The sequence below is a fragment of the Crocuta crocuta genome, unplaced genomic scaffold (genome assembly GCF_008692635.1).
Source record: "Crocuta crocuta isolate KB4526 unplaced genomic scaffold, BGI_CrCroc_1.0 scaffold550, whole genome shotgun sequence".
In the NCBI taxonomy this organism is placed as follows: Eukaryota; Metazoa; Chordata; class Mammalia; order Carnivora; family Hyaenidae; genus Crocuta; species Crocuta crocuta.
The window spans coordinates 168,298-183,725 of NW_027529535.1; the positions used below are offsets into that span (position 1 = coordinate 168,298).

The 15,428-nt window shown below is 40.9% G+C and overlaps 1 protein-coding gene across 1 annotated transcript in view; it reads right to left on the reverse strand.

The window, feature by feature from the left end:
* FRMD7 (FERM domain containing 7) overlaps positions 1-15,428 on the reverse strand; it is a 25,748-nt gene that overhangs the window by 2,787 nt on the left and 7,533 nt on the right. Inside the window, exons 6-11 of the mRNA XM_077761299.1 lie at positions 7,543-7,657; positions 6,749-6,896; positions 3,695-3,790; positions 2,155-2,318; positions 345-413; positions 145-233 (exon numbers count right to left, since the gene is read on the reverse strand). Of these exons, the coding sequence (XP_077617425.1) occupies positions 145-233; positions 345-413; positions 2,155-2,318; positions 3,695-3,790; positions 6,749-6,896; positions 7,543-7,657 (681 nt within the window). The remainder of the gene's footprint in view (positions 1-144; positions 234-344; positions 414-2,154; positions 2,319-3,694; positions 3,791-6,748; positions 6,897-7,542; positions 7,658-15,428) is intronic.

Here is a 15,428-nt window from a genome sequence, read left to right on the forward strand (position 1 = left end):
AAGGCTGAGCTGACAGACCTCCCTAGGAAGCTAGCCTATTCAAACAGAGTCACCTTTTTACACACTGGGAGATTCTGGCAGAATCAATTCTTAAAAGCATTTGAAATGTAGATGCATTACATTTATCTAAAGAAGAAGGAATTTTCAGAAACCTTACTTGTTTTGATACATCAGAGAGGAGGTCTGGTGAGGACCTGCACTGTCGTTCATGGTACTGAGATGGGTAATGTTTCCTGAAATCCCCAAACAGAGAAGGAATTGAAATGGTCTTCATGCACATACAGAACACATATCATTCTATACATTCACCTTAAAATCAACATGAGAGAGAGAAAACCATGTACCTCTCAAATGGCAAGCTCCTCAACCTCCCTTTCTTTCCATATTCCAAAAGCTGCCGTTGGGTTCTCCCGCTATTTTAAGAATGAAATAGACATTTTTTAAAAACAAATTTAATGTTTATTTTTGAAAGAGAGCAGGTGTGAGTGTGTGTGGGAGGGGCAGAGAGAGATGGGGACAGAGGATCTGAAGTGGGCTCTCTGCTGACAGCACAGAGTCTGATGAGGGACTTGGACTCAAGAACTGTGAGATCATGACCTGAGCCGAAATCAGATGCTTAACTGACTGAGCCTCCCAGGTGCCCCTAGATAGACATTTTATTAACAGTAGCCATAGAGTAGGCTACTAAAACTTGAAAGCTTCATTTACTGCTGAAGTCAAGAGTCCACACGAATGACATAAGCCATGAATCTCTGATTGTCACAGTAATTAAGAATAAGACCTATTTATCCAAATATCAGGCATATATCAACCTCAACTACTCAGACCCCAGGAAATTTTTAAAAGAGAACCTAAGTGCCCATCAACGGACGAATGGATCAAGAAGATGTGGTTTATCTATGCCATGGAATACTACATGGCAATGAGAAACAATGANTTTTTCTTAATGTTTCTTTAAGTTTGTTTATTTATTTAGAGAGAATGGCAGGGAGGGGCAGAGAATCCCAAGCAAGATCTGCACTATCAGTGTAGAGCTCAACGCAGGGCTCAAATTCAGGAAACCACGAGATCACAACCTGAGCCAAAACCAAGAGTTGGACTCTTAACTGACTGAGCCACCCAGGTGCCCCTATACACAATTTCTAATAAGCCTATTTATCTGGTTTCCAAATTCATGACAGAAGAAAAACAGCAAACTAAAACAGTAGAAGAGGTTTGCTTCCAGCCAGACACCCACCAGCAAAGAAAGCCAGCTGAGAGAAACACAAAAGCCAAAAAAGAAATCACAAAAATAATAAAACCCAAAAACTCTGAGCCATTTATCACTGGGGTGCAGGGACTGACATTCCTCCCCCGCCCTGAGGCCATCACTGCACTACAGCTGCCTGCGCAGGTTAGTAAGTGATGTTTATAATAACTCAGGTCATTAAGAAAAGGGCAAAATATGCTCAGTATCATCTGTTTAAGAAGGTAGGAATTTGTAAAATACATTTTGGAAGGATTCCATCAAAAATATGTATGTTTTTAAAATCTCAATTCTTACTGAGGCAGGCTTCCACTATTTGAAAATCCCCTATGGGGAATATTCAATTCGGATTTTTTTTTTTTTACATTAATAAGAGTTCTGAAAGCTTCTTCCAAAGAATTACTAGGCTGATGTGTTCAAGTAAAACAAGATCTTATTTTGACCTCGCTTCCGTTCCTCTAAAGTGTTACCTGCCATAAGGAGCCTCTGCTGCCATATTGCTCAATCTTTTGCCTCCCTTAGCTCCTCCAGTGTTTTCTCATGCTCTCACCTAACCACCACCAAACAGATGTTCTTAAGCTTCCCTTTCCATGTCTTGCATAGATGTTGCATATAAGGAAAACAATAGGTTCATTAAATACGTCTTCTCAAACAGTATCTGTCCCTCGCCCCCCATGCTTGTCAATATTCTGATCTAACCCCTTGCTAGGAAGCTTCCCTCCTTCTTCCCAGTTAGGAAATATTGACCTAATATGTCACACGGAGAATGAGCCATAAAGGGTATCACCCTTTAAGTGACTTAAATGGATTCTGTATTGCTTCCAGAATTCAGCTCCTCCTACTGCCTCCCATGTCACTGAAAAGAAAGTGTGTGTACAGTTTGCCTATGTGCAATAATATTTAATTACCTATAGCGGAAACTGGAGCCCTTGCTGCAGAGTAGAGTTTTGGGCTTTGATTTGGGCTCTTCAGAAAGTCTGAAGAAAGCATGGTACTCCACACAAGTCTTCCAGAAAGCCTTGCAGGCATCTCGGCTGGCCATGGTGAACTCCAAGGTGTCCTTGCACAATGCCTGTAAAAACCAATTTCCATCAAGCAAAACATCCTTCAAGAATCTCAAAGAACTTCAAATCCCAATGCTTTCCAAACTATTGGACCAGGAGCCCATGCAGCTTCTGATTTTCCACCTGGCTCCCTATAGGCTTCACACCTACTAAAACCAAATGATTGGCCACCTTCCGAGGAAGGGACAGGGCCACTGCTCAAAAACAGAGCCTTCTCTGAGAAGCCAATCTCACTTTGCAGCCCCCTCACCTCAAACGCTTTTTTAACCCCTCTTCTCTGCCAGGAACATTTTTATGAAGTTGTAAATTAGTTTAAAATTAACATCAAAGGACATCCTTTCAAGGTGACGAGAAGTTATAAATGACCAACAGGAAATGGGGTTGGAGGGAAGAGAGGATTTCCTTACAGATGGTAGGCTTTATAGGATGATTACATGTATAGGAGTCTTTTCTAACATACCAGCTAGGAACACTTTGTCCTCTCTATGCTGCCTTGTTCTACAATGCTCTGTATTACTCACTTAGCATATTCTAATCAGCTTTAGGGGAGCTTAGCCTTCCAGACCTAAAGTTCAAGTTTGCTCCATCCCCTGACCCACTATATACCCCCATTTGGCCACGCTGCATGCAGTCCTATTTTCTGCTGACCCTTCCCACCCTTCCCACCTTTTTTTGTTCCTTCCCAGGTTTCTACATGCAGCCCTGGGACACGCCACAAGGTTCATACTGGATACAGTTTCCTAAACTGCTCAAACACATGCTTTTATGTAAGGCTAATATCCAGAGGATGAAGCCCAAGCTACTGAATCTTCTGTGGGTCAAAATATGAGTTGATACACATTTTTCATTTCCTTTATAGTCACAAAAGACCATCCTTTGTAGCATCTTTGTCTCACCCTATACAAAGCAGCCTTGACCAGCAATTCCTTCTTTTGCTTAATCTACACCCACAGCTCCCTACATCCTGCTTTGGCAAATAGTAGGTGTTCAATTATTTTTGTTTAATGAAGGGGGATGAAAATACTTTATAAAATGGGGCAGACAACATCAAATTAATATGTCCACAGTCCTAGATCTGTTCACTTCCATTTGACTTCTCAAATCCCTGAAAAAATAATGTTTTTTTTAAGGAGACTTGTCTTTCATTCCAGCCACCCCATTTTCCTACTAGTTTATTCATTCTGAACTGCCAATAGGATTTCTTGGTGTTCTGCCTCAAGTAAAAATATGACTAATGCTCTGGTTTATTTATGTAGAGGCAAAAGAGGGAGTACATCACCCCTTAGGGCCAGCCAGCTTTCACCACCCACATTCAAACCATTTGCTGAAACAACCAAGAAATCCCAAGTGAACAGAAAGTAGAATTTATTAGAAAGCTACTTACCAAGATGTTGGCATGAAGTTTGATGAGAAAATGCTTTCTCTTAAAACTCAACTTGCGGATTTTAGCCCAGTTGAAAGTATTGATCTTTGTATTTCCCTATAATGAAACACATGGCAGACTTGAAGGTGAATGTCAGCAAAAGCTGGTTTGGAAGACAATGAGAGAGAACCTGCTAGAAAATGCACGTCTGTGCATAGGACCATCCTTGATCTGTCTCTTGTACAGACTGATCCTGTTGTACTAGGCAGATGCTATGGCCACAGAAGGCATTCCAGGTGGACACAAGGCTGCTCCAAAATGCCAGCAAGAAGGGGTATACCTGGGAAAGGTTCCCAACCAGGATAGGGAGATCATAGTAGAAATGGATTACTGCAATAGCTTCTCTAATCTCACCCCCTTCCTATGTTTCCATATTCAACTGCCACTCCATTTATTCAAACACCTCCAATAGCTCCTCACTGCATGCATCATCGACTCTAAACACTTTTGGCTGGGTTTCTCTGACTGATCCTAGAAAACAGTCTTCCATCCAACTCTGTACCTTCCCTTCCAGAGGGCTCCTCATTCTCCTTACCTAGAATTGCCTTCCTCATAGCCAAGATTTCTTGCCAGTCTGGCAGCACCCCCTCTAAAGTATTCTGTATAACTATGGCAGCCTACACCCATTTCTAACTCCTCTTAACTCCCCGGCTCTCCTGAACACCCCAAACCATTTAGTTCTTTTAGTTGGTTAGTTGGCTGATTGGTCGGTTAGTTTATCTGTTGGTTAGCTGATATTTGTTCACATGCTCCAAAAATCAAAGGTATACAAAAATATAGACGTTGAGAAACCTCGCTCTTACCACCATCACTCCTATCTTTGTCCCTCTGTCTCTATCTATCCATTCTCTGTAGATAACCACATTTATTAGTTTGTAGTATATAGTTGCACAACTTCAAATAAATGTGATAAATTAGGTTTCGATTACTTACTGGCTGCTACTGGTCACTATTTCTCTGGTCTCTCCAAGTAAAATGGGAGTATCTTAATTATAGGAACCATGGGTCATGCTTGACGCCAGTTTCTTGATTATGCCATCCTTTATCCCTCTTAGGGCCTTTCTCTGTGTGTCCTTTGGAACCCCATCCCTCACCTACCAATCCTATCACTTTGATCTGGACAACTTCCCTCAGATCTTAGCTTAAATGTTGAGGTCCTTTCACATGTGTTACCATAGCATCCCACACTTCTTCAAGCACAAATACATTATATTGGTTTAAAAATATTTGTTTAGGGGTGTATGGGTGGCTCAGCCAGTTAGGCATCTGACTCTTGGTTTTGGCTCAGGTCATGATCTGACAATTCATGAGATCAATCCCCACTCTTAGGATTCTCTCTCTCTCTCTCCCTCTCTCTCTGCTCCTCCCCTGCTCATGCTCTCTGTCTCTGTCTCTCTGTCAAAATAAATAAATAAATAAACAAATGTTTAAAAAATAATAAAAAATAAAATTACTTGTTTAATTATCTATCTTACCCCTATTAGAATGAAAGGTCCATGAAGTCAGGATCATTCCTACTTATCTCTGTACCTCTAGTGTCTGGCACAGGGTGGATGTATGATAACTATACTGACAGAGGTTGAATGAATAGATTGCTGCCCAACTCTAAAAGTACTCAAACCCATTGAATTAAACTTAAAATTAAAGCGGATGAATTTTATGGTATGCAAATTATATCTCAGTAACGCTGGTTTTATTTAAAAAAGAAAATTAGAATACAATGAATGAAGAACACATAGAAAGTACTCAGTACCTAAGTATTCTTTGACTGGATTTGGGGTAGGACAAAATAGACTGGGGTTACATGATTCCACACTGCCCCCAGAAGTATTCACACTGGAAGAGATCACAACTGCCATGATGGATTTGCTCTTCTGCCCTCCCCCATTTTCTCCCATGCAGGAAGAAATGGCAAGGGTCGGGGCTTAGAGGGGAGTGGATAAAAACTACCTCCTGGGAGAACAGGTATGCCTGTGACCCGCTAGGTCTTTTGCCATCAAGTGTGACTCTCATGCCGCAAAGTTTACAACGAGAAAAATGAGAAGGTCAAGATTCTTTTAGCTGAGTCTGTACCTGATTCCTTGTGACTTACTTCAGTACTCTAATTTGGTCCTGGGGGTCAGTGGGCCCGAGCTCATCCCTTCCTCTCTCACAAGTGATTTTTTCCCAAACCTGTCCAGCTATCTGCCCATCATTGTTTGTTTATTTATTTTTAAGAGAGAGAGAGAGAGAGAGAGAGAGCGAGTATGAGCAGGGGAGGGGCAGAGAGAGGGAAATCTTTCTCTTTCTCTTGGAAAGAGAAAATCCCAAGCAGGCTCTGTGCTGTCAGTGCAGAGCCAGACATGTAACTCAAACTCATAAACCATGAAATGAAATGAAGAGTCGGATGCTTAACCAACTGAGCTACCCAGGCACCCTTCTGCCTATCATTTTGAAAGTTATGCAAGTGCTCTTGAACCTTAACTTGTATCTAAATTCATTGAATGTTCACACACATGAGGAGACCTAATAGACTGGCCAGATTGCTTGGAGTGAGGATTCATGATGACCGAGGACCAGAGAGGCCTGAGTTGGTTTTTAATCTGAAAAACAAAGTCCTGAGGAAAGGATAAACCAATAAACAGAAGCAATTGCTGGCACAGTGGGCTCTAATTCCCTACCAGCCGGCCCTGGGCATCTCCAGTGGAACAATAACTGAATGAGAACAACACATTTTGGACCCTTTGGGTTATTTCTGGTGGATTTGGACAAGGTGAGTGCACTTTACGTCACAGCCTAAGCCTTCAAGATACCAAAATCCCTAATATGTGAGCTCCTCTGAGTTAACACAGTTACAGACCATAAATGGAGGCAAAGCACATCAAGGGGAGAAGACTTACCCAAGACACTTGCAAGTGTCTCCTCCCTTTCTGACAGGTAGTAATACTGAGGGGTGAGGTCACTTCAGGAATGGACCCCACGTTTGTGCAAATGTAACCCCCAAAGCCACAGGACTTTAAAGGAAAGAGTTGTTACCCGTAACACCAGTACTCCCATGTGAGCAACAGCCAGGTGGATCTGCATCCCTTCACCATCACTGGCGGGGTGAGGCCTGATACCGTACATATCCAGCTTCCTTGCTACATCCAGGAGCAGAATGTCAGATTCAGCCGGGCTCCTGCTGCTGCAAAGGGAAAGAATTTGTGAGCCTAATAAATGCAGCAAGAATGACACCTGCACCCTAAGGGCTCCAAGAGGAGCTCAGTGTTTTCTTGAGCTCAAAGCTTCTCTGACTTAAGGACTTGCTTTAAAAAAAAATATCTTCGGGGCACCTGGGTGGCTTAGTCGGTTAAGTGTCCGACTTTCGCTTAGGTCATGATCTCGCGGTTCATGGGTTCGAGCCCCGCGTCGGGCTCTGTGCTGACTGCCGGCTCAGAGCCTGGAGCCTGTTTCAATCTGTGACTCCCTCTCTTTCTGACCCTCCCCTGCTCACGCTGTCTCTCTCTCTCTCCTAGAAATAAATAAAACGTTAAAAAAAATTAAAAACAAAATCTTCATGTTTATTTTCAAGAGAGGGATCAACAGAGCACAAACAGGGGAGGGGCAAGGAGAGAGGAAGACACAGAATGTGAAGCAGGCTACAGGCTCTGAGATGTCAGCACAGAGCCCGACGCAGGGCTAGAACCCACAAACTGTGAGATCATGACCTGAGCGGAAGTCGGACGCTTAATCGACTGAGCCACTCAGGCACCCCAGGACTTGCTTTTAAGAGCCTGTCCCCAGCGTTAGCGTTCCCACTAGTGCAAGCAGGTGCCTGATGAAGTACTTACACGTGCTTCTGATGAAAGTGCATGATCTTGCTCTCTAAACAGTCTTGGTTCGGTAAGTACTGGGTTTGTGCCAGATGTTTCTTATCTGTTTCTTCATGAAAGTCTCCTAGTTCTGCTGCATGACAGAAAAGTGACACTTTTCACATTAGCATTTAGGAGTTAAGCAGTGGGGCACCCAGCAGACTCTCTGACCTCCCCCAAACAGCCCCTTCTTTGCAACCAATATAACACTAGGCCTCCCATCCCATGATTTATATATACTTATGTTTTAGGTTACGGGTGGAACTAACTGGGTCTTTTTCAAATCAGAAGCAGTGGCTTGCTATGAAGTCTCAGTACAGTAAATCACAGACAAGATGTAGGACTTAAAGTCTCCAAGATCACAGATGAGTATTTCATTAGTTTCTTCTTCCACATTCTGTTTATGATCTCTTCTTCTTCTCATCGGTTCCTGTTATGGGATGAATTGTGCCCCCCACAAACCCCATCAAACTCATACGTGGAAGTCCTAAACACCCGTACCTCAGAATGTGACTGTATTTTGAGATAGGGCCTATAAAGAAGGCATTAAATTAAAATGTGTCGGTAGGGTGGGCCTTAATCCAATCTGACTAGTGTCCTTACAAGAAGAGGAAATTTGAACACGCATAGAGACACCAGGAATGCAAGTGCACAGAGGGAAGACCAGGTGAGGATACATCCAGAGGGCAACAATCTGCAAGCCAAGTAGAGAGGACTCAGAAGAAACCAAAACTGCCAAACCTTCAGCCTTGGATTACTAGTCTCCAGAAGTGTGAGAAAATACATTTCTGTCATTTAAACCACCTAGTCTTCTGGTATTTTGCTATAACAACCACAGCAAGCTAATACAGGCCCCTAACCTCAACTCTACTCTGATCATACATTATCCAAAAAGGAGCATATAAATGCCAAGTACAATGCAAGCCAGTCACAGCCATTCATCACTCTGTATATTGGGAAGTGAGTAAAACCCTAGCTATCTCGAATCCCCAAAAAAACGAATCACTCTGGAAATCATTCTGGCTTTACCAAATCATTGGCAGTTTATCCCTGATCATAATCTACTCTTTTCTAGATGTGTCTAGCTTATTGTTTTAAACATCTGTCATGACACAATGCCTACAAAGGTCATTGAGGTGTACAGGATTATCTGCTCCTACTTTTAATAGCTTTGAAATGTTTTGAAATTTGAATTACTGTGTCTTCTTTATCATTTTTACACCTCTCCCTCTCTGTCAGATTGATATGAATCACTTCCTGGCCACTGACTTCCCCTAAAAAGGTTTCCACTTGGTTCTACTTATAACTTCTAACTGGGAACCTAGATATCCAAACCTGTTAGTGTTTTATGAATTGTAAGAGTAAATGGACTCTCCATGGAATCCTTTGGTGCTCTACTATTGACTAAAATACATGGACATGGGACACTGATTTTCAGTGCTGGAAACTTATTTTCTCTTTTCTCTTGATTTTCTTTTGTTTTTTAATGTTTAAAGTTTATTTATTTATTTTGAGGAGGAAGAAGCAGAGACAGAGGGAGACAGAGAATCCCAAGCAGGCTCTGCGTTGTCAAGGAGACAGACGCGGGGCTCAAACTCATGAGATCATGACCTGAGCCGAAATCAAGAGTCGTATGCTTAACTGATTGAGCCACCCAGGTGCCTGTCTCTTGATTTTCTGTTGCATTTTAGACAGGTGACATGCTCACTGAGGCATATGTGTATGTTTTTTTAAGTCACATTATAATGAAAATCCTTATATAGCAAACTTTCTTAAGAAAAGACCAAATAAATGGTTCTTTTATATTTTTTTGCCAAAATTGATAACTGTACAAATCTCATTAAAACACAAACAGGCCCATATGATTTCAGTAATTAATTCTATCAAATACTCAGAGAAGATATAAGGACCAATTTTTCACAAACTCTTCCAGAGAATAGAAGACATAATACTTACAAATTCATTCTATGAGGCCAGTGTTACTCTGATACTGAAACTGGACAAAGCCATCACAAGAAAACTACAGACCAATATACTTCATGAATACGGAGGCAAAAATCCTCAACAAAATACTAGTCAACTAAATCTGGCAACATGTAAAAAGGATTATACATCATGACCCAGTGGGATGTATCCCAGGATTGCAAGATCAGTTCAACATGTGAAGATTAATTAATGTAATATACTATGTCAATAGAATAATGGATAAAGAATACATTATCATTTCAGAAGATGAAGAAAAGGTCTGGGAAAAATCCAACACCATTTCATGATTTAAAAAAAAAAGGAGGGAGGCAAACCAAAGCATGAGAGGCTCTTGAATGCTGAGAACAAGCTGAGGGCTGACGGGGGTGGGGGGAAAGGAAGGGAGTGATGGGCATGGAGGGGGGCACTTGTGGGGATGAGCACTGGGTGTTCTATGGAAACCAACTTGACAATAAACTATTTAAAAAATGTTTTTTAAATTCAACAAACAAGGAAAAGAAGCCAACTTCTTCAACCTGCTAAAGGTTATTTATGAAAAACCTGTAGCTAACACCGTAATCATACTAAATGGTGACAAACTGAAGGTTTTCCCCTATGACCAGAAACAAGGACATCTGTTCTTGCCACTTCTATCCAGCATTGTACTAGCGGTTCTAGTCAGTGCAATGAAGCAACAAGAAAAACTATAAACAATTTGCACCACAAAATAAGAGATAAAATCATCTTTACTGGGGTTCCTGGGTGGCTCAGTCATTTAAGTGTCCCTCCTACTCTTGACTTCAGCTCAGGACATGATCTCTGGGTCATGAGTTTGAGCCCTGCATTGGACTCTGTGCTGACACTGTGGATCCTGTTTGGGATTCTCTCTCTCCCTCTCTTTCCCTCTCTCTCTGCCCCTTCTCCACTAGTGCACGCTCTCTGCCCCCCTTAGAATAAATAAATATTTTAAAAAATTGTTTTTACTTGTAGTCAATGTGGTTAGGTGTGTAGAAAATCCTAGAGAATCCACAAAAAACTCTAGAAGTAATATAGGAGTTCATCAAGGTAGCAAAATATGTCAATATACAGAAAACACTTGTATTTACATATACTAGTAATGAACAATCCAAAAATGAAACTAAGAAAATTCCACTTATAGCATCTAAAAAAACAAAATGCTTAGGAATAAATTTTACCTAAAGATGTGGAAGGCTTGTATACTGAAGATTATAAAGCATTGCTAAAAGAAATTTTTAACAGATCTGTATAAATAGAGAGATATTTTGTGTTCATGCATTATAAGACTCAATATCGTTAAGATGGTAATTCTGCCAAAACTGATCTATAAATTCAATGCAATCCCCACCACATTTTTTGGTAGAAATTGATACATGATCTTAAAATTTACATGGAAATGCACAGATGCAAAATAACCAAAACAATTTTTAAAAATAACAACATTGGAGGATATACATTTCCCTATTTTAAAACTTAATACAGGGGCGCCTGGGTGGCTTAGTCACTTAAGCGTCCGGCTTTCGCTTAGGTCATGATCTCGCGGTTCATGGGTTCNTAAAACTTAATACAAAGCAACAATAAATCAGATAGCGTAATAATGGCATAAGGACATATAGATCAATGGAACATAGTTAAGAATCTAGAAGTAAACCTTTACAGGGGCGCCTGGGTGGCTTAGTCGGTTAAGCGTCCGACTTTCGCTTAGGTCATGATCTCGAGGTTCAGNTCAATTGGGGTTTTTTTGGTTTGTTTTGTTTTTTTCTTTTAAGATTTATGTATTTATTTATTTATTCTCAAGTTATTTAACATGCAGTGTTGTTTTGGCTTCAGGAATAGAACTCAATGATTCGTCTCTTATGTATGACACCCAGTGCTTATCCCAACAAGTGTCCACCTTAATGCCCATCACCTATCTTCCCCCCAGTCCCCTCATCAACCCTCAGTTTGTTCTCTGTATTTAAGAGTCTCTTATGACTTGCCGCCCTCTCAGTTTGAAACTGTTTTTCCCCTTCCATTCCCCCATGCTCTGTTAAGTTTATCCAGTTCTACATATGAGTGAAAACATATGACATCTGTCTTTCTCTGACTGACTTCTTCACTTAGCATAATACCCTACAGTTCCATCCATGTTGTTGCAAATGGCAGGATTTCATTCTTTCTCATTGCCAAGAGGTATTCCATTGTCTATATAAACCACATCTTTATCCATTCATGAGTGGATGGAAATTTGGGCTCTCTCCATAATTTGGCTATCATTGATAGAAGAGCTATAAACATTGTGGTGCATGTACCCCTTCAAAACATTATTTCTTTAAAAAAGATACCAAGACAATTCAATGGGGAAATAATAGTTCTTTCAATAAATGGGGAAAAGAGANAAAACAAAACAAGAAAACCCTCAAAATGGGTCATATAGCTAAGTCTAAGAGGCAAACCTGTAAAAGTTCTAGAAAAAAACATAGGAGAAAATCTTTGTTACTTTAGGCAAAGAGTTCTTAGATACAACATCAAAAGCATGCATGATCCACTAAAACATATTGAGAAAGGGAATGCTGCCAAATTAAAAACTGTTACACTCCAAAAGCCAGGATTAAGAAACAAAAAGTCAATCCACCAAGTTGGGGGGAAGTTTTTCAAATTATATATCTCATAAATGATTTTTAATCAGAATATATAAACATTTGGAGCACCTGGCTGGCTAAGTCAGAATAATATGTGACTCTTGATCTTGTGGTCTGAGTTTGAGCCCCACATAGAGATCAGTTTAAATATATATATCTCAAAATTCAATAAGAAGACAATAATCCATTTTAAAATGGGCCAAAGTTTTGAAAGGCATTTTACCAATAAAAACATAAGAATTGTTATTAAGCAAATGAGAAGGTGCTCCACATCATTAGTCACTAGGAACATGTTAATAATTATAATTGCAACAAGATAGCTCTTCATACCCAGTAGAATGGCCACAACCAAAAAAAGTAGACAATACCAGCTATTGGTGAAGATGTGGAGAAATTAAAATGTGATACATTTCTGGTTTTATTGTTACAATTTGGAAAACAGTTCAGTTTTTTACAATTTTAAACATAAATTTACCTTAAAATGAGGTAATTACCCTCTTAGAAATCTATTCAAGAGATACGAAAACATCCAAGCAAAAATTGTACATGAATTTTCATAACATTATTCATGCGAAAACAATACAAATGTCCATAATCAAGTACATACATAAATAAAATGCAGGGATGCCTGGGTGGCTCAGTCAGTTAAGCATCTGACTCTTGATTTCAACTCAGGTCATGATCCCAGGGTTGTGAGATGGAGCCCTGAGCTGGGCTCTGTGCTGAGTGTGGAGCCTGCTTAAGACTCTCCCTCCCTCTCCCTCTGCCCCTCTCCCACTTTCAGTCTCACTCTCTCACAAATTAAAAAAAAATGTGGTATGTCCACAAAATGAAATACTACTCAACAAAAGAAAAGAACAAACCGCTGCAATTCATGCTAGAACTTGCACAAATTTCAAAAAATATTATGCTGAGTGAAACAAAGCCAGATCTAAAAGACCACATATTTTATCATTCTCCTGAATTGTCTAGAAAAGGCAAATGTACAGAAACAGCAAGTAAATTAGTGGTTTCCAGGTCTGAGTATGGGGACAGGGACTGACTGCAAATGGGCACGAGAGGTCTCTTGGCATGATGGGAATGTTCTAAAATTGGATTGTGGTAATGGCTGCACAACTTTGTAAATTTACTAAAAACTGTTGACTTGCAGTCTGAAAAAGGGTGCATTTTATGAGAAGCAAATTATACCTCAATAGAACTGTTTTAAAAAATAAATTACACACACACACACACACTCACACACTCACACCAATCTTTCTGTTTATTAAACACAAGACCCTATGTTGGCTCCAGGGAAACACAAGAACACAAAGACTGTGCTGGTTTTTAACTCCATGCAAGACTATGACAATCTAGGAAGAGACCTACAACATACACATGAGTAAACATCATCAGTAAAAGAAGGCAGCAAATGTTATGAGCACCTCCACTGTGACCATGCTGGCCCAAAGTATCATCATCTCTCTCTACTGCAATACCCTCTTCTCTGGTCTCCCTACTTCAGCCATTCCATCACAAGGTCTCTTTTCACCCTGGGAAGCCAACGTGGTCCTGTTAAAATCTAATTCAGATCATTTTACTCCTCTGCTTAAAATGCTTCAATGACTTGCCATCTCATTTAGAGTAATGTTCTAGGTCTTTAATATGCTTTTAAGGCCCTCCACGATTACTCTCTCCCCTCTCCCACAGCTCCATCCAGCCACAAAGCCTGCTTAATATTTCTTCAACAACCCTGGCACACTCTCCCCGCAGGCCCTTTGCACAGGATGTTCTCTCTGCCTGGAACAACCTTCCACCAGATTTCTGCAAAGCTTGCTCTCTTACCTCCTCCAAGTCTTTATTCAACTGTCACATTCACAGTGAAGTCTAACCTGACAATCTTACTGAAAAACTCAGTACCTACCCCCAGAATTCCCCAACTGCCTTCCATACTTTATTTTCTCCAATGCACTTATCCCCTTCTAACATACCTTATATATTTTCTTATTTTGGTTATTGTCTGATTGTCCTCTACTGCCGATATGTGAACTCCACGAGAGCAAGGGATTGTGTCTGTTTAGTTCATTGCCATGTTCCCCATGCCTATAACAGTACCTGGCATGTGGTAGGTACTCAGTAAGTTGTTGCAGAATGAATGCGAAAGAAGAGTTACTAAGAGCATTCACAAAAGGGATGTGTAGGAGAGACTTAAGCAGATGAGAAGGTCAGAATGTGGAGATTCTTGGATGCCTAGAACATAAATATGGAATGGATGAAGAAATGAGCAAATGAACGAGCAGTCTGGTGATGTTCTCTGCACACAGCATTAGCATCCAGTGAAATAGTCTGACCTATGGATTGTGTGGAGCTGACTCATTGAAAATTTAGCTTTTTCTCTACAGAAAAAACTTGTACTGACAAAATATCCCCTGGAAAAGCTGAAGTCCTCTCTGCTACGCCTGAAATGGCCACTAGGGAATGCCCAAATACATAATACTAAACTATTCGGGATGAAAATGGGGTCCCCAACTGGGGAGCCTAACAGTCATGAGAGGCTGTTGGGGAGCCCCAGTCATTCACAGGTTGATAATGAAAAAGGAGAAGTCTTCTAACATTGTTTTGTCTATATGCCTTACCCAGTGCCCACCAAGCCAAGCATTCAAAGCCCATCAATATGGCGTGTGGTTTTCAGCCACCCATCCTAAACAGACCCTATGTGTGAGCTGTATTTGAGCTACATCTCTGTATATATGACTTCTTGTCCCACCACAATTTTGTTTTTTATGCTGTCTTCTCTGCCTGTCACTACCTATCTGATTCCTATGTGTCCCTTTAAAGACCAGAGCAAAAGCCACCTCCTCCAGAAGCCCTTCCTGATTACTACTGCTCTCACTGCGCACTGCATTCTTGATATCCTGGGGCTGTGGTCACCTGTCCCAGTCAGCAGTCTCTTGGTAAACACTGATTTGGACACTGCCCTTATCCAAGCACTTCATTCTGGAGTTCCTAGTGAAATCAGAAATCTACCAGCTCTGGACTGTCAGGAAGGTCAGGGACAGAGGTCAGAAATGAAGTCGAGAAACAAGACAATATACAGCGTTATGATCCTGCAAAACTGGCAAAGAACAGTCTATTCTTGGAAGGCCTCTCTAGAAGAGAAAGAAAAGCCACATAAGAGGAAATACAATATCGAGTTGCCTCAACCCCACCCTCAGGGCTGCAGGAGAAGCCTGGCTTGCCCAGCTTTCCCCCCTCCCAAGCAGGCTCCCACTGTTCCCCAGG